Source organism: Dermacentor variabilis, chromosome 9 (assembly GCF_050947875.1).
Source record: "Dermacentor variabilis isolate Ectoservices chromosome 9, ASM5094787v1, whole genome shotgun sequence".
In the NCBI taxonomy this organism is placed as follows: Eukaryota; Metazoa; Arthropoda; class Arachnida; order Ixodida; family Ixodidae; genus Dermacentor; species Dermacentor variabilis.
This window is the reverse complement of record NC_134576.1, coordinates 63,148,543-63,173,203: the sequence shown is the minus strand read 5'-3', so window position 1 is coordinate 63,173,203 and position 24,661 is coordinate 63,148,543. Positions and strand designations below refer to the sequence as shown.

Genomic DNA, 24,661 nt, shown 5'->3' with positions numbered 1-24,661 from the left:
CGTGGCTGTTTCACGCGCAGATCAACCACGAATCCAGCCGTTCGCCTTCCCGCCGAACGTCAACGCCGGCGAGGAGGTTAGCGTCGCGTGCGTCGCTGCGCTCGGGCGCAAGCCGCTCCGCTTCGACTGGCAGCACGACGGCAGGGTCATCGCAAGCAACGCGAGGAAGCATTCTCGAGTGGTCGTCGACAACATCGTGACGTTGACCATCGAGCGGGTGACCGCCGAGGACGTCGGAAACTACACCTGCACCGTGAGCAACGATTTCGGCCGCGACAGCGCTACGGCGGCGTTGATAGTGGAAGGTAGGCCCCGCCTTTGCCGCGCAATTTCTGTATGGTCTCCAGACCGTTCTCTGAGTCAAAGATATTAGGACCGTGGGCGCGTCCTTCACTGGCGCAAGAAAAGCGATTCGTGCGATGGTACAGTACTTGAAGTGCGCCGGCTTGGCAGACCGCTCATAGTGCTCCTGCGCATCCTCCCGCGTACACTCGATGCTCAATCTGTTCCTCTTTCTGTTCCCTCCTTTCCCTTATCCCGAGTGTAGGGTGCCAAACCGGATGCTCCTCTGATCGACTTTCCTGCCGTTGCTCCCGTTGCTTTCCCTCTCTCTTCTACTAATACGGCTCGCTCGAAGTGTCCGTGTTCGATGTAACCATGGACGTAGATCTCGCGAAACCACGCTTTCGTTGTGTCTAGTCCAGCTAACGCGAAGAACCATGGACGCTCTTACGGGCAACTAGCGTAGCAGTGCGATACCTGATGAGGTTTCGCGTTTCAAACCTGTATAGTGGGCATAAATTATGTTCACTGTTGTGAATGATTGCGCAAGAGAGAGAGAGAGAGAGCGTTTACTAGCAGAAAGGTGGAGAGGTTTGCCTGAGTGGCCTGTACTCCACGCTGCGGAAGAGGTTTGGGGGAAAAGCCACATAAATAGGATGTGATGAGGAAGGAGGGTAGTACGATGAAACTGATGACGAGAGCTACGCCCGGAGTTTCCTAGTATGCACTTAAAGGGACACTAAAGGTTACTATTAAGTCAACGTGGACTGTTGAAATACCATCACAGAAACCTCGAAACGCTTGTTTCGTGCCAAGGAGAGACTTATTTTAAGAGAAAATGCGTTCTGAAGCGTCCGCGTACCTCTAGCGCAGTTCAAATCGCCCGCCCTCCGATCGAGGAGTACTGACATCATGGTCTCATAGTGACGTTGCGCCATCGGTGAGTAGAACGGCGTCCGCAGACGGCGCTACGGCTTTTCTGCGCAAAACGCGAACGCGCGGCCAGAAACAGAGCCAAGACAGAGCCGACAGCAGAGCGAAAGCGGGAGTATGGTGGCTAGCGGAAGGAGAAACGAAATACTTTCCACATTACGTCCCACGGCACACGGAGAGTCCGTTTTCGTTAAAATATAGGCTGCGGCGAGCTAGCAGCGTGGTCGGCGTTGTCTATGAGAAGCGACGAGCCTTTTCGCACTCGCAACAGCGCATAAAAATGTGCGAATCGACGCAAAACTCGGCCTAGAAACGTGCTTCGCCACAGCCAGGGCTCAATACGACCCAAGCTGGCACGACCCAGATGTCGTTTCCCGCACCGCCACCAGGCGCCGCTACTATACCTCAAACTCCAGCGCAAGACGCCCATAAGCTGGTACTTCATTCTATGACGCTAACTTCGACGCTCGTCGCAATGGACCCTGACACCGACAGATTGGCTCGCGATGGTGGGCTCAACTTCAGCGATTTAAGCACCGACGAGCGCGACCTGCTGCTGAGGGCTCGCACTGCCGGCGTCGTTGCGTACTACGACGGCGGCCTCGACACCGGCTCTCCGGAGCGGGAAAGCAACGAGGGCTTCCCACGACATCACATGGACGTGGCATTCTCGCTGCTTGTTCCAAATGAAAGTTTCGCGAGCCAGCAGAACCCTCACAGCACGACGCGATAACGAAACTACTGAAACTCCAAAGCGTGCGCGGCGCAGAGTCGAGCGCGCAGAGTCGAGCGAAAACAAAACCTTTCGAACACCCATATTACTGAAGGGCAACGTCAAAATGTTATTTTTTCTTAGAATCGAATAGACGTAGACAAGTAGCATTTTTTTCCGTCTTATAATCGAATGAAATGATATTTTTAATACGAGTAGTTGAGTATTAGTAACACAAATTATGAGGAGTCCTTTCGTCATCGGGCTAGTACCGGAATGTCGCTGGGGGGTCTCAAATCGTGTCATGCATTTACCTCAATTTCTCGGTTACTAAAGCTCTGTTCGCGATTATATTGACGCCTTAGACGTTCTAGAACATTGCTCTACCACTTTAACTTGAGTTTCTGGTAACCTTTAGTGTCCCTTTAAACCCAACTCAACGAACGCTTTGGTTGCCATTCGGAATGCGACCAGCGCGGCGTGGAAGTGAACCCAGGACCTCATTCTCAACAGTACGTTGCCGCGGCCACGGAGCCAGCGCGACTGTTAGAAAGGCGAAATAGTGCTTGTAATTCAACTTCGATCGCTATAGGACCGCGCCAGTTAGATGGTCTTTCCAGCCATAGGTACGATCAGTGTGATATTGGTTGTACGTAAGTATCAAGCGAATGAACTTTTTTTCACGGCTGATGAGACCCGAAAGTCGGCCTACCACTTCCCTGCTCACTCGGGCCAACAAGGGTCGCCAACTATCGAGCGGACGAAGTCGTGACGGGGGCGCGTGTATAGAGGGAAGGGGGGAGGGGTTGGGCGAGCTGGCGACGACCGGCCCAGTCAGTGCCAGGAGCCGCCAAACTCTACGTGCGACGAAGTTGAACAGTTTTCTTCAGTCCTACCACGTCGCGAATTACAAAAAGTGCAGTATGGTTGCCTGACTAACAAGGCTACGAATGCGGATAGAGGTATTGATGAACGATTAGGCCCAACAACAAAACTAAACTAACAACAAAAAAACCAAACCGCCTTCATGGTGGTACACAACACCGAAAAAGAAGCTGTCAGGCATCATAAGAAGAAAATCTGGTGTACTTATTGCTATCCGGTATAAAAGGAAAAGTCAGGACATTTGGCCGACCGGACTGTGTCAAGTTGGGACTGTTCCGCTAATTTCGGGACAGCTGGCCACCCTAGGGCCAATGCATTTGATGAAGTCTAGAAGTGCAACATATACCACTTACCTGAAGTCAGCCGCTAATGAGGTGTCGTTGGTGGCTCCTGTCGCTCGTAGCCGAAGAATCACATCAACCTGTAAGGACAATCAGTCGAGTCTAATGAATGCAAAGCTATACGATGGCAAAAGCAAATTAAATCCGCGAAAATTTCTCACTGTCGTTACCTTTAATAGAAAATGGCAAAATTTCGAAGAAAAGCACTGCAGTCGTTCATTGTCGCCCGAGAAAAAAAAATTGTTCGCGTTCTCCAAGAAAACTGCTCTAGGTCAGAACGCTTGCGTTGCTGGCAAGATTTCACTTTAATGCTCCTTACATCAAAGCAAACAGCATCGTAAAGATGCATACACAAAAAGAAGCCAAAGTGAAGCACACTGCAGTGAAACCTCTTATTAATGCATGCCTAAAACTAGTGCTTTATAAGACGCCAGCACAAGAAATATTGCACATATAGCAACGTTTCATTTACGCTGCGCTGAGTTTCTTTTGAAGCGTGATACTGTTTGAAGCACGGGATTCTTAACGCAAATGCGATAGTAGTGTTTCTCATACGCTGGAGCGAGTTTCCAGCTGTGGATTAATCAGCAATAAAATTACCAGTTGATTAGTTAAGTACTGTAATGAGCACTTTTTAAACCACACCTTTTTTTTTTAGGAAGTGGATGTGGGTGGGGAGTATAATCTCTATGACCATATGTAAAGGGGAACTTCTTTTAATTTTCCTTCATATGGAATGATGCGAGAGCTTCGTTGGGTTAAGAACTACTGTCTGAGTCTTTTGGAGGCCGTTTCAAATGTCCATAACTGCCGGCAGCAACGTCGTGCTGAATACACACGTTACGCTGAATAACACTGACGAACGCGCAGGGACAGCAAAGGCAGTGACACCGCTGCATTAGTCGTACATGGCAACTGTCTATTTAAAGAGAAAATAGTAAGTGCAGAGATGGGGAGGCTAACGCAACAAATATGTTTTACTAACCAGTGCAAGGAAACGGACTATATGCATGCAAAAGTGACGAAAGTGTTAGGAAGGGAGTCACACCGGAGCGCTGTCACAGCGCAAGACAATTCGCAGTAACAACCTTCATGCGGCTGTGTGTGTATTTCTTTTCACACTTCACCTGACAATGATGGCAGCGTCTTCAGGTCCATAGGCAGCGCATCACGGTATCTTTGAACATTCTGTCCAATTTGCGCGGTGCGAAACCACAAGGCGTCCGACACTGCAACCACCGTTTCACGTACCGGATGAAAAATACACGAAAGATAGCTAACGGTCTAGAAAGATGCGCTAAATACAGGATGGAAGATAACCGTCAAGTGTAGTTGTGTCATACAGGAGGGAGTTGGCGTTTGTGACGTCAACAACGGAAGTAAAGAAAGTGCCATGGACTTGAAATTTTCGAACACCGTTTCGCTCACTGCCCTCGGTGTGGCGCTAGTTGTCCAGCTGCTCGCTTATACCGCCGCTCCGCTGTTCCCAACGCTCGTCGCTTCAGTCGACCACAGATCGCACGGTTAGCTTGTCGCTCCACGCGCTATACGACACAGTGCCGCGCACCTTTCGATATGGCTTACCAGCCTGGCCTACCGTTGCTGCTTTTCGGAGCGCAATACCTTGTCCTCTGCAAGAGCGCCGATACTGGTAAGCCCGTTCAATCTGCCTCTCGGGGGTCTGCGCACCGCGATCGTCAAAACAACGCGCTCTCTAACACCAGATTGTGTTTCCCTCCAGAACGGCCTCTAATCATGCCATTTTCGTTCCCGGAGAATGCTGTGCTCGGACAGAAAACCACGGTCACGTGCGTCGTCTCGAGCGGCGCGGGTCCCTTTCACTTCGCGTGGACGCACGACGCTATGCGAGTCGACAGCAGCCACAGGAGGCACGTCAAGATATTCTCGGAGAACGTGGCCGCACTGACCGTCGAAGCCATCGCAGCTGAGGACGTTGGCAACTACACGTGCACCGTGTCGAACGCCGCAGGCAGCGCGAGCTACACAGCTGCTCTCCGTGTAGAAGGTGAGAGTACTGCAAAAAAAAAATGCCCTCTACACGGGCGATGAATAATTACTTAGTAGCCCATAACGAAGCGCGGGCACGTTGCAATTGCCGATATATACGTCGGCGCGGTGGGCTTGTGGTAGTGCTTGCGGAAAAGCGTTACTACAGCTCTTGTCGCGCGCAGTGCCCCGTTTTGACGAAGCCTTCATTTGCCTTGCCTCAGGAGTGCGATACATATTTTTAAAAATCCCGCGCGTCCGGAAGGATGCGCGCCTTATCACAAACTTGTCCTGCACTAACATCACCCACTATACGTTTCACTGTCAAAACCTACGTCACTGGCGCTACCTGCAACTGCTAAAGCGCAACCACGCTCTTTCCAACGGCGAGCCCGTTTAAGTTTCGTGTGCTCCCCGCTGGGAGGCGCCACTAGTCCGCGATGTGCAGTCGAATGCGTTTTTTTATGGGTGAACGTCAGACAGACTTCTCGCCGTGGCCACAGAACACCTATACAAATTTAGAGAAGGGAAACTGTACCTTCCACAGTGCTACGGAAATAAGCGTAGCGGTGGCGTCGTGAACTAAAGTATGCGACCACGGGTGGCGCTGTACAACAGGAAACGGAAACGGGGTTTTGCACAGTTTACCAGGTGTTCTGTGGCTTTACTGGGTTTCTGGCTGCTGCGCCTTGATCGTGCTCCCGCGAGTTTAGTTGCTGTGTGGCAAACGTAACGCCTACATATGTATGTAGGCGCTACGTTTGACACACAGCAACCAAACTGGCGGGAGCACGATCGAGGCGCAGCAGAATACATGTAGCACTGAGTCATATCGAGTTAAGGCACACCCTCAACTGACTTTTAAGGGCATCCCGAGCGGTTTTTCGTTTATTACGCCGCCGTTACCCCGAGTTGTGCCGCCGCGCTCCAGCTGTTGCATTTCGTGTAGGGCTACTGACAGAATGCGGTTTCCAGGTGGCACGATGGCCTCGACTGGAATAAACGCTCACGACACCAAAGATTGAGTAAGCCTGAAAATATTTTATTTGCAGTTTACAAGTACAACAAAAAGCACACGTCTACGCATCCACACAAACGCGGTTACATAGTCAAGAACATATTCAAGAAATGGCTCATTAATAAGGGTAGCACAAACGCACAAGAAAGAAGACCTAAGCTACAAAACGTATGGTCGGCTGCTAAGTATAATAATTTCCCTGTCACCGCGTGTCACTTTTATACAGCATCTTTACAGCACTACCAGGCCGGGTAGTTTGGCGGAAAGAACGCAACAGCTTACGGCCGTCAGCTGCCTTTTCCTTACGGGTGTCATAATTATCCTAATCTCCGCATCAACGTCGTGCAAGTCCGCATACAGGTATCTGTATCTGAACCATATGTGCCAGCTTAATACATGTGAAGTGAAATTATGATAACCACTGCGTCTTATCAAAGGTATTGGTTTTGCAAATGCGCATTACAGCTGACGGAACGACATACTGTAAGTGAAGCACAAGAGAACAAGGGCAAAAGGAGAATACAACACTTGAAGAAGAAATGAAGAATTAGTAGGCGTACAGCAAACAAGCGATGACGGAGAACACACAATGATGCATCGAGTGTTCTGTGACATCGGTTTGCGTACTTACGGTGTTATGGAGATCAACGGCATAAAAACGTACCTTCAAGCGTACTCCCTCAACCTCCGCCGCATTCATTATGATAATCAACGCCTAAACAAAATGAGGCACTATTTTTTTCCAAGAGTAGACCTCTTTACAGCAAGTCTATGTAGTGACTCGCAGACGAAACCAGCATGCTTTCGAAAATGTTTTACCGCCGTAGTATTCGAACGCCAACGGCCAGGAAAACACATCGATACCAATAGGCTGTCGGCTGTCGGTGGTTAATCAAGTACAAAAACCTTGACGCTATGACTAAAAAGCAGCTTCAACAATCAAATTTTAAGAAAATCAACTGTCTATTTGCCTGAGGTAAAAAAGCATCCTTAGACACCTCGATTGTTTATGTCAATGGTTTGTGTAAAGTAAAAAATTCAGCATGTTCAGCGCCCCTAGCAGAGAAAGCACAAATTAAAGTATTCGACCAAATTACAGTAGCTCCACTTGCGCGCTTACGCTGAAACGCGCCTCGATTGATCTTTCGCCCTCTGTGGCCATTTGTTGAACTTGAGAGTGTGCGGGGCCTGCCGTGGCTTTCAGTGTCTCGAGTCGCATCGAAGCGTGAGGCCGACGCGGCACTTCGTCTCGGCAAGATTCGCAAAGCTACGATTAGTATGACACAGGGTTTCGTCATGACCGCCGAAAGCAGCCTTTGGAGCTTTTGTCGACTTCCAGCGTTCCTCATTTGCGCTGCGTACGCCGTGGCGGGCGCCTACGAGAACAAATGTAAGTCGCCCCACGATTCCTACGGTTCGGCCTCTTTCGCTCAGGCCCGCCCAGGGTTGCCTTTCTGTGAAAAATTCCCCCCGCTCGTTTCAGTAGCGCCGCCGATGATCATGCCCATCTCCTTAGCCGACAACATCGCCCTGGGTGAGAAGATCCTGCTCACTTGCGCCGTGACGCGGGGCACGGCACCGTTCGACATTCGCTGGACCCACGAGGGCAGGCCTGTTACGAACACGAAGAACAAATACGCCGCTCCCTTGACGGGCAGCATCGCGACCCTGACCATCGAAAGGGTGGCGGCCGAGGACGTTGGAAACTACACGTGCTCCGCCAGCAATGACGTTGGCAGGGACACAGTTACAGCGACGCTCATGGTAGAAGGTAGGAGTTCAAAGAAGTCAGTATACTGTGAGCTTCCGTGTGAGGTCTTCTGCTGATGTTACTCTTAGCTGCAACAACTTTCTCGAGCAATACGAGATAGTTTTGCTGTTGCACTTGGTATGGGGTATCCTGGTTTCACGGTGGTGTCACAGCGATGCGCATACTGACGAGCGTGTGCGAGACATTGGCAGCTGACTGTACACAGAAAACACGAGAAATGACTATTCTTTCCTTTGTGACAAACGAATGGCTTTCCATTTTTTCTTTTTTTTTTTTGGTTAAGATTCTGGGGTTTTACGTGACAAAACCACGATGTCATAATGAAGCACGCCGCAGTGAGAATATTAGATTAATTTTGACGAGGTGGTTTTTATTTATTAATGTGCTCCGATATTTAAGTACACGAACGATTTCGCATTAATCCCTAAATCGAGATGCGACCGCCGTGGCCGGGATCGTACCCGCGACCTCGAGCTTCGCAGCGCAACGACATAGCCACTGGGTTACCGCTGCGGGTAAGCGGTTTTCCAGAGAGAGTGAGAGAGAGGGTGCGGATGGGGGAGTGAGAGAAACATAGAGAAGACATAAGCTTAGCTCATTCACACGCAGTAAGCAAGGTGCTGCGGGAACTTATGTCTGTCGGCCTTATGAACTACAGAACAGCCCAACCGTAGCAGCTAGGGGAAAGGGGATGCTTTGGCAACCTGCGGTAAAGTCTGCGGGATATCGAAAGTTTTCAGCTTCCAGGATTATAATAGCAGAAAGCTGCAACTTACAGGGACGTTCGGAAATAGTAACACGTTTGCCGTCTGCCAGCGTCACTTTTCCCTGCTCGCGGGTCGGGTCGTTCATGGACATCCCGCTTTTTCGATTTCGTTGCACAATATTCCACGGTGTGGCGCTAGCTGTCCAGGCCAGGCTACAAAAGCAGCACCTACCCTTCGTCGTCGCCGCATTGTGCTCCGTCTGCAAAACCACAGCGCGGCTATCGCATTCGACTGCGCACAGCTTCTGGTGCACGGGGCTCTGGCTGCCGCACAGCTCCCTTTCTGCCGTCATGCATCCTCTCCTGCTGCATTTACTGCAAGTGACGGCGTTCCTCTTCGTGGCTCCTCCGGCTTCGTGCAAAACTGGCGGTAAGGCCGCTATTATTACGGGGTTAAGGAAGACCAGTAGAGTCTTCCCGTGTTTCCGTACATCACCAGCCAGGTGTTCGCGGATGTTGCGCGTTTCAGAGGCTCCCCAGATTCAAGCGTTCGCCTTTCCGAAGGACCCTCGGGCCAACTCCAAGATGGTCATCTCTTGTAACGCCCACGTCGGCACGGAGCCTGTCGCTTTCGTCTGGCTTAAGGACGGCCAAGAACTGCGCTCCAGGACTAAGGTCAAGCAGAAGATGGTCAGCGAAACTGTGAGCATGCTGACCATACCGGAAGTGTCTTCGGAGGACATCGGTAACTACACCTGCGAGGCAACGAACCACTTCGGTCGAGACACATTCACGGCGGCACTAGTGCTAACAGGTCAGTTCCGAATATCGGACCTTTGGGAAAGTTTCTGCATTTCAACATTCTTCTATGCGAAACGTTAACTGGTCCCGGGACGACTGGAGGCACGCATACACAGCTGAGCTGAATCAGCTTTCATTGTGGAGACACTGCTTCTAATCACGTGGCGACAGCAACAATTTCGTTCTGTCTGTTGTAACACGAAGTCCTGCCTCTCACAAATCCCCGAATTTTGGCGACTTCAGCCGAGTAAGATGATTGTTAATAGCATCACGTTGCCCTCATGCCTTTTTCGCCCGCTTTAAAGTATTTACATCTGCTGTGCGACTGTGTGTTTTAATGTAACAGAAATTATCGTTCGTGACGTATACATCGCCTGTGACTGTAGTTTCGGTTCTCTTCAGCACAGCTCGCGCTGATCATACAGCGCACACTCCGAAGGTGCAGCTTTAAAGCTTTAGGATTGTATTTCCTACCACGCCTATGCGCTGAATTGTGAAATCAGAATTTTCTAAATATACTCAAAGGTGAAGAATACGGGAAACTGAAACGAGAAATGGCGCTGTATCGCGATTCTTCCATGGACGTTCGCGGTTTGAAAACCATCGCACGCTCGACAGTCGTTTGTAACTCATCCGCTGAGTGGCGCTAGCTTCCCGTGGGAGGAAAATACGGCTTGCCGGCTTGTGTTGCAGTCGTCTTCATCATTCAGTTGCGGCCGCTCAGGACCGCAGGTCGAGCCCTCTTGTTTATCTGTTCTGAATACTTTTGATTTCCTTTCAACCTCGAGTTTGAGTTCTTCAGCCGTTACCTTCATGGCGCCGCTATATCCTGCCTTCATGCTCCTGGTTACAACGTGCGTAGTCACAACTTCCAGCCGTTCCGTTGGTAAGTTGACAATCCCGTTACCTCAACAGTTGAGGTAAAAACTCTTGAGAAAGTGCAAGAGCTCCGCGTGTACAATTGCACTATTGTACGCGAAGCATTCATTAGACTTTATTGTTTGGAAGCCATTTCCTCGTGCCATCTCACCACCCGTATTTGCAGAATCGCCAAAGATACAGCCGTTTTCTTTTCCAAAGAACCACCCGGTTGGAAAAGACGTGACAGCGACCTGCTTCGCTACAGAGGGTGTGCTACCGCTGTCGTTTGCGTGGCTCAAGGATGGAAAAAAGTTAGCCAGTGGCTCAAAGTTCGCCGTAAGGAATCCACTCGACAAGATGTCTACGCTCATCATACACAAAGTCTCAGGAGCTGACATCGGCAACTACACTTGCCAGGTGTCAAACGAGGCCGGAGACGACGTGTTCACCGCAGGTCTCGTTGTCACTGGTGGGTCACATTCACTCATCTACACCTGGCGCTTTGTGTCCCAAAAAAGGCGAAACTAAAGTTCGAACTACCGCAGTTTCGAATACGTCCTGCTGTCTGCGTGCACGCGCACCGATATTTGCGCCGAGCTGGTTTCCCGAATGTTCCCTTGCTTTGTGTCTCTTCTTGTGATGAAGATCCGTGTTAAGCTGCACAGCTCAGAAATTCCGAATCGCTGTGCGTAACTGGCATCTCTTTGTGCGAGTTAAGCACCTTTGCTTTCCGCCGTCACAAATTCTCCCGACATTATATGAAGATAGACGTAATGATATGAGGCGCATAGCGGCACGTGCAACGTCTGCGGTGCTCGTTCTTTTATGCCTTAACCGTGCAACTATGCTTAATATCACAATTCGGGTTGATCCGTCTAAGCTGCAACATGCTATGCTCCTAGCGCAAGTCTAGGAAATCGGCCAATAGTCGGTTCAATTTTCAATAACTTAGTAACCTGGAAACGACGCAAGAGTACGAACAGCTTAAGCACAGATGAGAGCCATCTGTGTCGTTGTTTTCTTTTCTTCTGTTCCATTCTTCCTATCTTCACAGAGGCATGCTACGGTGGACGCTTCCCGGCGAGTTTCTCATTCTTGGCGCGAACCGGTTGTCGCGAACGCGTTATTTGAGTTCAAACCACTATATAACTTCACAATTTACTATACTTTATTGGAAACGGTCAAAGAAGACGTCAGTTTTATATTATTCTGCAGGCCACAATGCCAAAGGTTAGTTGTAGACTGTGCTTTAATACAAGTCAACGGTCGTAAGTACCTAGTGCACTGGATACTTCGTGTTGTGTAGTCTCAATGCTTGAGAAAGCGAAATAAGGTTAACACTACAAGTCAGTTATAGATCCTCCGTACATGCACTAGTCACAGACACGGATGGATGAAACGCCAATGCGGGCCGCTGCACATCACGTCATGCCTGGATGGATGGGACGGATAGATGGATGTTATGAGCGTCCCCTTTGGAACGGGGCAGTGGGTTGCGCCACCAAGCCTGTAAACGAAGCCTGGGTTGCGCCACCTACCAGCCTGTAAACCTACCTGCCTGTAAACCTACAACGCCCTCCTTCGGCTGACAGCGACAGTCGAGTCCACGCTGCCGCCACTCTGCGCGAACAACACACACACGAGGAATGTACTAGTTCAATATATCACCACCAAGTGGCGCTAGTTGTCCACGCCGAACCAAGATCCCGAGCTTACGACGACGTTGCAAGACGTGCTGACGACAGTGTACGCCAGGCGGCTCACGTCAAAGCATCGGGCTCAGCGTCTGCTCAAACAAGGCGATGGCCCGCTACGTTTTCACTACCTGCGTCGCAGCCATCGTCGCAGTATTCGCCTGCATGTGTCACGGACAGTCAGGTGAGACTGCTGCGAGTCGAATGTGCGAAGTTTCCCGCAGAAGAAAGTGGCCGGTATGCCTAACAGCGGTATACGCTCTTCGTTCCAGTTGAACCGCCCAAGGTACAGCCGTTCAGTTTTCCCTCGACCAAGGCGATGCCGAAGAAAGTCATCGTTCACTGTGCCGTGCTTGAGGGCACGGAGCCGCTGAAATTTGTCTGGACCAAGGACGGGCTGCCGGTGGAGAACGGCCACAGGCTCCACGTAAAGCAGCATTCGGAGACGCTGTCATCGTTGACCATCACGGATGTTGGAGCCGAGGACATCGGCAACTACACGTGCGCCGTCAGCAACGTCGCCGGATCGGACAGTGCGACCTCGCAGCTGCTAGTCAAGGGTGAGACGATTTAGGATCAATGCTTCGCTATACTTGATTTCTCAGGGAGCAAGGCAGTATCACAATTGAACGAGACGACTGTGAGCAGCATATACAGGGGCCGGGCCGCCGTTGTGCTTTACTGCAAAATTTAACAGAACGAAACGTCCGTAATGGTTCGCGCTGTAAGGAGTTCCACTTAGTTCCATGGTTTTGTTTATTGTCGTTCAATGTGAGCCACATAGCACGTATCTTAGGAATAACAGGGATTATCGTGCAGAGATATTTTTTTTAGTATACGGCTAAAGGTGTCAGGGCTTATGCACGATTCTGGAAAGAAAAAAAAAATACGGTGAAAGCTACCATTGCAATCTTACACGCAACCTGTTATCACGTCTTTTCTATCATTAGTATCAGACTGTGTTCACACATACTGTTGAAACAGCCCGCTGCCGATGTTTTTTTCCCGTTAGCCTGCCTTGCACATCACATGCGAGCTATACAAACAGCCTCCATTTTTGCGCATCGCCTGTCGCTTCAAACGTTTACACTTCCCAGTTGCATTTGGTAAATCTACTTCTCTACTTCTGCAAAAAGAAAAAAAAAGATGAAGAAGGAGCCGGGATTTATTCACTCTATTACTGCGGATTCTGCAGCAACTATAGAGAGCGAGGACAACACAGATAACCTGCGTCAAACCACCCGTTTTCAAAGTTGGCTCGCTGTCGTTTCCACTTCTCAGTTTGTTCCATAGTTGTCGGATCTCCCCATATGTGGCGCCACGAGCCTCAGCTTCCGGATATCTTTGGAGTGATTCCTGCAGGGATCAGCCCTCCTTGCGCCACATAAAAGCTGCGCGGGCGTGAGCCTCACAAAGCTCGCTCTAGGAGTCATCGTGCCAGCCATGTCGGTGCTCGACGTGACCCTAATCGTCCTTTTCTTCGAAGCAGCGGTGTTGAGACTGCACGTCAAAGCCGGGGCAGGTAGGCACGTCCGATTCTTGAATAACTCGGGTTCGAAGGACCCGGACATTCCTAACGTTGGATTCCGCGCTCCACCTATAGCGCCCACAGATGCTCCCAGGATCCACCCGTTCAGCTTCCCGAAGGATCACCTGGGAGGACAGACCGTGGCGGTCACGTGCATCGTCAACCACGGCGCTCCGCCGTTCAGCTTCGCCTGGTCGAAGGACGGACGACCGCTGCAAGGTGGACGCGAGAAACCCGTGCCGAAGATGATCACGGAATCCGTGTCCGTCCTGACGGTGCCCAACGTCGGCGCCGAAGACGTCGGCAACTACACCTGCACCGCCAGCAACGCCGCCGGGAGCGACGGCTTCACGGCGGAGCTCGTCGTCGCCGGTGGGTCCTGATCACGCGTTGGTTGTTTCTCGGCGTGCCGTTAAATCGTCGAAATGGAAATACAAGGATCGTGCACTCGTCAAATAATATGGGACTGCGCATATTTAAGAAGTTGCAAGCGACAATGGGCCGCACGGCGTTCCCTTTGATAACCTTCGTCATGCATGCTCACAGGCGAACGGTTCTTGATAGACTGCTTAACACATGTATGAAGACGGGTTGCGGGGACTTATAATGTGTTTATCGCTTATTCGTTTGTTGAATTTATCAGCCATTTGCACGCAGTGCTTTTCGACATATGAAGCGCACGCGAAACAAAACAGCTAAACGCTCGCAGGTCGCTGAATGGTGCCAATTGGGCTTCAATTTTACTTCATATTACGCAACACGCTCCGTTTCTTTGACCACACACGAAATGGAGCTCTTGCATTGCCCAGGGGGCGCTGCGCAAATGGTGCTAAAAAGCGCCCTCTGTCCTGAACTGGGTCGTACCAAGCTCGGTCGTCTGCTTCGGAAAGTACGTATACAATATGGATCCACCACTTTCGGTTTTGTTGTACCACAGCTTGCAGCGAATATCGGGCGCTGAAGATTTTTTCAGGGGTGGCACGCTGCGTAAAGGCAAGAAATTATGCAACGCCGAATACGTGCACGCCGTTAAAGAAATTAGCGGCGAAGTTTTAGCGCGGTGTCAATCGCAAGTGAAGCGAGTCGCGTACTAAGTGGAACTTCAGGTAAGGTTCGCACGCTGCTAGATTCAGGCGCACAAACGCGAGGAAATGCTTGCTATAAATGAATTCACAGCAGCGATAAGCAGACATCATGTGTACGGAACTGCTCGAGCGCACTACGGTACGCGCCGCGACGGCAGCGGTCTTTCGACATGCCGCGAAACGGCGGGCCTCCTGCAATCTTTGTTGACTGCATGCCGCTAGACAAGTAGTTATGCCTGCGTTGTAGTAGCGGCCATCTGTCCCTTTTAGTAACTGGTAATAACTGATGCAATGCATATGAGCTCGCAGTAACGTACAGTACGTGCGAATCGCGTTGCAGCGCGAGCTCGTGCACTGCTCGCGTGATGTAGCTTTATGTGACAGCGCTACAAAATCGATGTGCTGCGATCAATACTACTTTGCTGCGCTGCCTCAACTTGTTGGCTTGAGGTCAAGGATGAGCACACTTAACTCTCTATCCTGTGCTGCTCGTAGTGGGGTAGTGAATTGTCACCGAATCAGCCCGACCATTTGTGGTCATTTGCACACACCTGGTCGGTTCACCACTTCGCACCAGTCGAATTGTTAATTGTCACTGTGGCCGGGTCTCGAATCATGGATCACCAGCCATGTCTGCTGCTATGTCGGTCTGCCGTCGGGACTGTAGGTGCAAAAGGCCGAATTTTAGAACGCAGATAAACAAGCAAGCTTCAAGACAGGCGAATCAGTCAGCATGGCGCGAAGTTTCCCTTACCCAGCGCGACGAACTGCAGATATATCCAGCGCGCGCGAAGCTCCGCTTCGTGAGGCCTTGAAGGAAAACGGTAGAATCTGATGTTGGGATTCAGACCTTCTTGTTCATGGCAGCCCACGACGCAGAAATAACGACGGTGACGCTTTTTCGAGGCTGAGCTAGGTCTCTCCGGATCGGCGTCGCCGATTACTTCTGCTTCCAGCATTACGTCTCACGGAGAGTCCGTTTTCGTTAAACTATAGGCTGCGAAGAGCTCGCAGCGCGGTCGGTGTGGTCTGTGAGAAGTGACGAGCCTTTTCGCACTCGCAACAGGGCAGAAGAAAAGTTCTAATCGACGCAGAACTCGGGCTAGAAACGTGTTTCGCCACAGCCAGGACTCAATACTACCCAAGCCGGTACTACCCAGGTAACGTGTCGCGCGCCGCAACCAGGCGCCGCTACTATGCCTCAAACTCGAGCGCAAGACGCCCATTGAAAATTATCACGAGACGCTTGCGACCATATTACGCGCCTTCTGATGCGGTGTGGCCAATACTTGAAAGACAAACGTCGCGCATGAACCTATAGTTCTAACACCGGGCACGACGTGGCGCTAGTTGTCCAGCCACCGGAGGACCCAGAGCTTTTGCTTACAAAAAAAAAAAAAAAAGCGTACGGTGTTGGATGAGCCCGCAAACCTAGCGCGTCGGCCGCAGCAGAACCGGCGACATGTTCCTTCCTCCCGCTTTGCGGTGGATCACTTGCTCGCTACTCGGCGCAACCATCGTCCATTCCACAGCGACGGCGCAAGGTGAAACGAACTTTTCTAGCGCATAGAATCCCGCTCATCACAATTCCGAAGACATAACCGCACGCCGCGTGGCTCACTTTCGCGCACCTCACAGAGGCTCCCAGACTGCAGCCGTTTTACTTCCCGAAGGAGCAGCCGCTGCTCGAGACCCTCGTGGTGTCCTGCATCGCGATACGGGGCGCGCAGCCGGTGCGGTTCGCCTGGTTCGTGGACGGCCTGCCTGTGGTCGCCGGAGGCCGGGCGGTGCCCCAGCAGCTGTCGGCGACGCTCTCGACGCTCACGATTCCCGCAGTGACGGCGCGAGACGTTGGGAACTACACGTGTCGCGCTTCCAACGCGGCCGGCAGCGACAGCTACAGCGCCGAGCTGCTCGTTACAGGTCAGTGGTGGTCCAGCACCTCGGGCACAGTGGCGCCCGTCCGACCTTGGAATCGGCGCTTCTCGAGTAACGAAACAAACTCTGAAGCCTCTCGTCAACACGCGCCGAAGTGAAGATTACGTGCTTCCCGCGTGAGCGGCGAATAGCTCTTCCAAAGCACAGATATAATGGACGCATGATTTTATGGTACACTTTTTTCTGGGCTGTATTCACGGAAAACGCAGATTCCAGACGTATCTTATGAAGAATGCATCTTTGGGTGTTTTTTATACGTGCCACGATGGGGACTGAGGGTAGTAGTGAGGAAGTTGGAATTAGGGTATTAGTAATTACAACGGACTCCGCAGTTTCGTGTGTGCGTATGCGTGTTCGCGTATCTTTGCGTTTGTGCATACGTTTGTATGTCCGCCCGATACAAACACAGCAAACTAGCAGCTTGTTTTTCACACAACGGTAATTTATATTCACTATCCCTTCAATTCAACGATGTCTATTTATAAATATATGGACACTCACCAATGTCGAACAAAAAAAAAAAAAGATGTTTCTATCAATATCGACGAAAAAGAAAGAAACGACCAAGTAGCTAGGCTGTTTGATGTTACTGATGAAGGTTTGCTCAATTTAAATTCAACAAACAAAACTGCATACCTACCACAATATGCGGCAATACAATGTTTTTACTGCACTTGAGCTCGTTACGAGAGCACATCGACATTCTGCGCCGCTTCTTGACTTCATTCGAACCTACCTCATCGCGCGCACTCCGCGGCATAGCCTTCGATGCTTGCCGTAACGTGGCGCTAGTTGTCCGTCTCTCACACACGGGTGCGTCGACGAAGGGAACCTACGGTGCTTCTGCATCGTTCAGCAAACGAAACAGAGCAGTCGAGGCCTGCGAGACACTGCCGCGCTACTGAGAGCTATAGCTATACTCCACCTCCAACAGTATGGGCTACAAAACAGGGCTGCAAGCGACGGCCGCGTCCCTCATTCTCATCCATCTAGGAGTCGTCCATGCGGCGACTACAGGTAAACAGAAGCGCGGACGAAGCCTCGTTCTCCACGCGTAAGGACACCTAATGCCACGCGATCATTCGGCGCGCAGACGAGCCGCGCATCCAGCCCCTGGCTTTCCCGCCGAGCGTCAGTCTCGGTCAGCAAGTCAGCGTCACCTGCGTCGCCGCGCTGGGACGAAAGCCTTTCCGCTTCGCCTGGAAGCAGGACGGCGAGGCCCTCGAGAACACCGAGAGGAAGCGCTCTCGAGCCGTCGTCGACAACGTGGTCATGATGACCATCGAGCGGGTGACCGCCGAGGACGTCGGCAACTACACCTGCACCGTGGCCAACGGGTTCGACAGCGCCACGGCGGCGTTGATAGTGGAAGGTGGGCGCGTTTGTTTCTGGCCGTATATGCATGATGCGAAGGTCATTCGTATCCGCGGGTTGGTGCGCCGACAGTGGCCTATAGTTTTCGGTGGTACGTGAGGGGTGCGCGGTCGCTGAAACTGGAATCGGAATTCTTCGCTCCGCGATATGTTTGCCACCAATGGCACACTCATTTGAACCGTTTTGCGCTACGTGTGGTAATTTGCTCCGCTTTCGCTGTAATGTTGTTGTGTTGCCTGTATCACAGTTTATCTTGCGTCTAGCACCCCGTGTGGAGCACTCTTTACTATTCGCACTTTGTAATGTCTTTATGTTTCATTACTCCTGACTCTAAACATGTGTACGCCACCCCAGCTTATGTCTAAAATATTGGACTGCACTAATATGCCAATAAAATAATAATAATAATAATAATAGATAACTAATTATCAACTAATCAAGCTCGCGTAGAAGTACAGAAGAGGAACAGTAAACTGCATTAGTAGAGCAATTTACTGCAGAGTACTGAAAAGTTACCTCTTATTGTGGGCAAAGTTTAGGTAAGCCAGGAAAATCGCGAAAGGCGAGTAGCGACGCCCCGTTGAAGCTGCCGCAGTAACTTGCGGTGATGTCATGGGCTTAGTTATCGACAAGCAGTTAACTAGGCTGCGGGAGGCGCGATCTAAGAATTAAGTTTTCATGACTTTGGTCAGCACTGAAGCGACTCCAATGCGAGGAAATGCTTTGAAACTCCGACGTCACACTGACGTACCGACGTTGCAATAGGCGATGCCTAATACACACGCTGACCAGCTATTACGTGTTTCCAGCTCCGCAATCACTTTCGGCTAATGCAGTCTGCAAAAAGCGTAGCCTTCGAGATCTCTCTCTGTTACTCAGACGCAACGGTGGCTGGGGCGTGGCTCTGGACACCACCTATTTGCGCGCGAAGTCGATGTAAGTGAAGTTTGGCCTGCATTTTGTTTGGTATAGCATAGTCGATAGTTTTCCGCCAAAGGAATACAAATTGAATTTTGAATTAATGGTTCACCCGAGCAAAGTGGGTTGATGTTTGTTTATATTAGTGTTGTCGTAACACTTGTTTTTTCACTCCAGGGATTCAATGGGACGTAGGTCCAATTAGCAATACCGGTCATTATCGTAATCAAGGAGATGTTGTCGTCGAATCACGCGCTCGTTACGACCAACGCACTATTGAGAAAAGCGTCCGCTTAAGGGTTTATTTCTGTGCCGTTTACTACTGAGTGCGCACAGAGTGTCTAAACCACTAATCGTGTCTTAGATTGCGTAACTATGCAAAACGACCATAAAAGACAGTCACCAAAGTGCTTACCTTTTGTCACTCGCCGAAAGGGTGCGCCGCAGTAGCGGTCTTCGGACATCTCTGCAATAGAAAAGAACATTTTTTTCTGTGTTAGACCAGCAGTACGAATGACTTTAAAGACTGCCGTACACCGAGCGGCATAATTTCTTCGGGAAGCTACATCCCCAGTCTGATAATTAAGTTGTTCAAATGGCTGTAGCTTATTTCATTTCATTTCATTTCATATTTCATTTCATTTCATTTCAAACGCATTTGGAAACGCTCGCCTAACTACATAAGTACTCGTATCTGGGTGATAACCACGTAAGCTGTACATGCATGTGAAGGCATCTTCCAACAGTGTGGCGTGCCCTGAGAACCAGCGTATTGATAAACAGACATGAAGGAAAAAACAAAAAACGAAGTGAGAAGGTTAGCGGTAGTGCAAGCCATCCACGCAATGTGGCGCTAGTTGTCCGAGCACTCGCATTGCGCTCCGATCGAGGTATACCCGAACGCGCAAACATCGTCGCACTGAGTAGTACAGTGGGGACTACTCGTATACCACGGCCAGCCCGAAGGCTCCGTCGCTCACGATGACACTACGGGCGTCCGTTCGACTGGGCTGGGCATTCTTTCTCGCCTGTGTGCTCGTGGATCACGGAACCAGTGTTCTTGCCGAAAATCGCACCCACACGCGGGACCTCGGATTCGCTGACCCCTTCTACACGAAGACAACGTCATCGAGTTCGACTGAGAGATTCCGAAGAGACGTGCCGGTCGCGCGTCCCTCGGTTCCGGAGGTACAGCCGTTCGCGTTCTCGAGAAACACCGCCCTGGGGCAGCGGGCCAGCGTTGCCTGCGTGGTGATCGGCGGCGAGGGACCCTTTCGCTTCGCGTGGAGTCACAACGACCGCCGCGTGAGCAGCAACACGGCCACGAAGTACGCCAGGGAGGACACGGCGAACATCGCCACTCTGACGCTGGAGAAGGTTTCGGCCGAAGACCTCGGCAACTACACGTGCACTGTGACCAACGCGCACGGCTCCGACAGCTACACCGCATCGCTCGTCGTCGAGGGTGAGACAGCAGCTTCGAGTTTCGTCAACTATACGCCTTGAAGGGGCATAGTTGGTTGCCGTTCATAGACTTGACCTTCAACTACATGTAGGTCGTAAATTTCCTCCTAGGCTTTTTCCCAGTGTTGTCTCTGTTCCACAAGGAGAAAAAAGAAAGCACACACACTGTGCACATCAATCGATCATTCTCGAAAACGAGAGCGAGTGTTTGCAGATAAAGGTAAGCTTGAATCCCAGAATTCTAGAATACTGTTAAAACAAGTCAATTTCCGATGTTTCGGCGTCCACCGTTGCTTAACTCATCACGTCACTTGTAGAACAGGTCACAGCAGCTCTAGAACAAAAAAAGAAAATAATAACGTTTCACTAAAAACGATTTTACTTGATCAGACGGTACTCCATGCAATTCCTTACATAAACGCATTATGCCACGCACGCCAAGGATTACCTAAGTAAGGCTTGACGTGTCTTAAGTGAGCCTACTCAGCCCTGAACAAGCGCAACGTGTTCAAAAGCGTCGCGCGCTTCCGTATTGTGCTACTAGAAAGCCGGGATAAAAGACATAGTTCCCGCGGTTTCCTCGGAGGAGCGCTAGTCGTCTGGTTGGCAACTTCAGTCGCCACCGTGACGTCACCAGTCGCGCATCGGATGGGAAGTTTGCACTATGCATAGTGCAAACTAGGATTGCGACGTCTTTGTGGCGACATGGCGCTCGATCTAGCCTCCCTCTTCATCCTGAGCGCGCAGTTGCTCTTACTTCCTTGCAACAGCGTCGACACCGGTGAGTCATTCCACGCACCTACTACCTACGAACTCCTTCACTGTGCCTGGTCGGTGTAGGTTTTCTCCTACCGCAGTCGTCTCTTTCTCCAGGGCGGCCGGCAATCATGCCTTTCTCGTTCCCGGAGAACGTCCTGCTCGGTCAGAAGATCACAGTCATGTGCGCCGTTTCGAGCGGCGTCGGACCCTTCCAATACGTCTGGACGCACGGGCGTACCGCGCTGACCAGCAGTTCGCGGAAGTACGTCAAAGTTCTCGCCGAGAACGTCGCCGCTCTGACCATCGAAGCCGTCGGCGCTGAAGATTTCGGAAACTACACGTGCACAGTGTCCAGCGCCGCGGGAAGTGCCAGCTACGCAGCTGCTCTCTTCGTTGAGGGTAAGAACACGACGCGATTCTACCCGTCAACGCGTGAGCGGTGACAGCTCCAACGCACTATCTACGGCAACGTATTATCTGCTGGCGAAGCACACGTCTGGCCCATACGTGTACGCTAAAGTAACGAATAGTTTGCAGCGAGCAATGGAAATATTGTTTGGCTTGCTGCGAAGAGCCGTCACCACACTGCGAAACATTTGTATACATAAAACTTAAAAATAGTTTTAGCCTTAAGCATTTTACCATTTGCGTGTACATTACGCTTACGGGATCTGATAGTCCAACTTCAGGTCTCTGTTGCTGAGGCGGCAGTTGCGAAAGTATACAAAATGGACGAGCAATAGAATCCATGGCAAAGGTCGATGACGCGCAAATAATTTTTTGGCTCGGATGTTTGCTTTCCGTGTGCTACCGGCACACAAGACTTCTTAGCAGTTCAAAAGACTGCCGCCGTTTTCCTGGCGGTAGCGGCTTTCCTTCGTTCGCACTCTTGCCGACAAGTGGCGCCACTTGTCCACTGCGAAGGGAACTGCCAGCGTGATATAAGAGCGAGCTGGATTCTGTGTCCTTGTCCATTAGCATGCTCCAACATCCCAGTGAAAGAACTATGCGTCCTTGCTTCAGCCTTCCTCGCGCGTGAGAGGCGCACGAAGGGTAGAAGTTTTCATGATAACGCCCTACATATAACGAACCATCATGCGCGGATGTCATCCTCAGCGTGTCCGCCTGCTGCAGTTCTTCACAGCTGCCGCGGTATTCGCCGTGGGAGCCCAAGGAAACAAATGTAAGCAACGCCTGTTATAACCAACGCCCGGTAATTTCACTCATTTCTCTAGGCTTGCAACCAGTTACCGTCTTTTGTGCTTGCCTTCTCAGCGCCGCCGGTCATCATGCCCATCTCGTTCGCGAAAGACGTCGCTCTGGGAGACAGGATCGCGCTGACCTGTGCCGTGACACGGGGCACAGGACCGTTCGACATTCGCTGGACTCACGAAGGCCGGCCCATCGGCGACACGAAGGCCAAGTACGCGACAGCCGTAACCGGCAGCATAACCACCATGACCATCGAGAAAGTGGAGCCAGGAGACATGGGAAATTACACGTGCACCGTGACCAACGACGTCGGCAAGGACGCCGTGACGGCTACGCTGTTCGTCGAAGGTGAGCCACTCGTAACAGAGGGGGCGGTCACGTGATTGGACGCATTGCGAGTCCGGCAGTCCTTTCGGACGGTGACATGAAGTCACCGTCTTAAGTGCCATTTTGATTTTTCAACGGAGGGTCCTGGAGATTTCTGTATGGGGTGTCACTGAATGGCGCTAGCTAGTGCGTCTTCCTTACAAAGCATTCGATGTTCGCTTAGTTCGATGCTCACCGCGTTTGTTAAAGTGTTGCAGTCTTCGTTGTTCGGGGTTGTGTCTGACGGCGGCTGTATATGCTGGCGACACATAAAATATTGTAAATAGTTCTTCGATTTGGTTCGGCGTCGCACTCTCACCTCGCGGGAATATTGTACTTGCGTTACTTTCCGAAACAACCTGACTGCTGATGCATGCTTAAGGATAAAGAGCTTCTTTTTTCTTTTTGGTCTCGGACACCGGGGAAGCGCATCAGGTGAAACGACGTCTGTTTCGCCTCTTAAAGCAGTGTCGTAATTAAAGATATTCAACATTAGAAACGATCTATGCGAACTCGCACATCTTAAGTGCAACGCTCGTAAGAGTTTTTTTTTTTTTCCCCGCTTGGCACGTGGTTGCCACGTGGTCGGGCGCAGTCGTCTTAGCCAGAAGTAAAATTGTTACGGCAAATTCATCCACATTCATACGAATGACATGGCAGTTTCAATATCGCCACTTACACACCTTTTGACGAGATGCGTGACATTTAAACATTTTCGTTTTACCAGACAAGTAGCGTTGTATACAATATCTTTGTTTCTGTTTAATTAGTCGAATTCATATACGTAGAACTGAAGTCGCACAGATACTTTCGGAAACGAGTAGTTGCTTAGTCGTTCAATAGAACTAGTCAGCGAGTGTAATTGTCCTCGCAACCCAAATGGTCGTGATGACCATTTGATCTGGTTTTATCTGACCTGTGATGACCAGATCGTTACTTTTGTCTCAAACACAGAAGTATGCACTCAGTTGAATCACTATTAATGCACATAGGGCCTCAGCATGCGGAGATGACAAATAGGGAAACGGAGGAAAGGGGGGCAAACAACCAGTGAAAGAAAGTTACTTAGTGGCGTCGCTTAGGATATAGAAATAAGTCAGCATAAACCAAAGAAAAACATAGCTGAAATAAATAGGACATCCACAGAAGATAGTGAGTAACTCTGAAGTGACGCATTAGAGCACTAAACTGTCCGAAGCTCGCTTATACCGAAAATAGAGCCCAAAATATTACTAGCGTAGGACACGATTCGCAACGCCCCTGTGAAAATACGGTACCAGCTTCCAATGATGTATAGCATGTCCTGCGTAGGAAAGGTACAGTGCAGTTAACGCGTTTGCTTTAACAGTTTAATAACGCTTTATTGCGAAACTAGCGAAAATGTAGTTTCGCCAAATTCGTATTTTCCCCTACAGAACCTACTGGTGCGACAACTTCGCAGTCGAGGAACTTCACACATTTCGCGGGTGTGTGGCGCCCTCCCTACGCGGACCTCAGACTCGCAGTAGCACCCGGCAGAGCATGACCTCCGAGATTGCTGGCGCTGCTGTTTAGAGCAGCGCTCTCGTTCGTCGCGGGCGATTTGAATCGGGGGGAAAATGGCACGGTCTCTTCACTTGCGATTTTCTCTGCAACTATAGTTATCTCCAGGCATAATATCCAGAAGGTCAGTCCAGCAATTCAGTCAAAACGCTTGCTTATATTGCCCCTTTAACGCTGAGTGCAAGAAAAGCAATGCCTACACTTGGAACATGCAGAACAAGCGGTCAGTTATTGTAACAGAACGGGCACTGGGAAACATGAAATGCAGCCAGCGGCAGGCAACGATAGGGCGCGGTGAACGCTGTTGGCGATAATATACACCGTGTACCCTGAAGATTGGAAACACGGGGATGCCACGGCTTCAGATGACATTCTCGCACAACGACGACGTCATTTATGCGACTACCGTGTTTGAAAAAAAAATAAATAAACTGACCATACAGACCAGACTGGCGGCACAGTAG

The 24,661-nt window shown here is 50.6% G+C and overlaps 2 protein-coding genes across 9 annotated transcripts in view; both read left to right on the top strand.

Annotated features, from left to right (window-relative positions):
- Positions 1–24,661, top strand: part of LOC142592745 (cell adhesion molecule Dscam1-like) — a 130,106-nt gene that overhangs the window by 37,308 nt on the left and 68,137 nt on the right. The window contains exons 1-2 of one of the 8 annotated variants that reach the window (XM_075704380.1): positions 22,158–22,260; positions 22,353–22,637. The exons of 6 other annotated variants lie outside the window; for them this stretch is intronic. In XM_075704380.1, the coding sequence (XP_075560495.1) occupies positions 22,173–22,260; positions 22,353–22,637 (373 nt within the window). In that variant the 5' untranslated portion in view covers positions 22,158–22,172. Of the gene's footprint in view, positions 1–21,202; positions 21,477–22,157; positions 22,261–22,352; positions 22,638–24,661 lie in introns of those variants that run through there. One more of the 8 variants, XM_075704391.1, reaches the window with a different exon arrangement.
- On the top strand, positions 4,674–12,585 carry LOC142557881 (cell adhesion molecule Dscam2-like). The gene is made up of 7 exons (XM_075670090.1): positions 4,674–4,804; positions 4,895–5,179; positions 7,383–7,568; positions 7,662–7,949; positions 9,185–9,469; positions 10,502–10,786; positions 12,284–12,585. The coding sequence occupies exons 1-7, from the start codon at positions 4,729–4,731 to the stop codon at positions 12,583–12,585; spliced, it is 1,707 nt and encodes a 568-aa protein (XP_075526205.1). The 5' UTR covers positions 4,674–4,728.

What these genes read in the sequence shown, in the direction of transcription:
- LOC142557881 (XM_075670090.1), top strand. Translation starts at nt 4,729, where the DNA reads ATGGCTTACCAGCCTGGCCTACCGTTGCTGCTTTTCGGAGCGCAATAC. An exon ending in AGCTGCTCTCCGTGTAGAAG is followed by an intron (nt 5,180 to 7,382) that starts GTGAGAGTACTG and finishes CGTGGCTTTCAG; the next exon opens with TGTCTCGAGTCGCATCGAAG. An exon ending in AGCGACGCTCATGGTAGAAG is followed by an intron (nt 7,950 to 9,184) that starts GTAGGAGTTCAA and finishes TGCGCGTTTCAG; the next exon opens with AGGCTCCCCAGATTCAAGCG.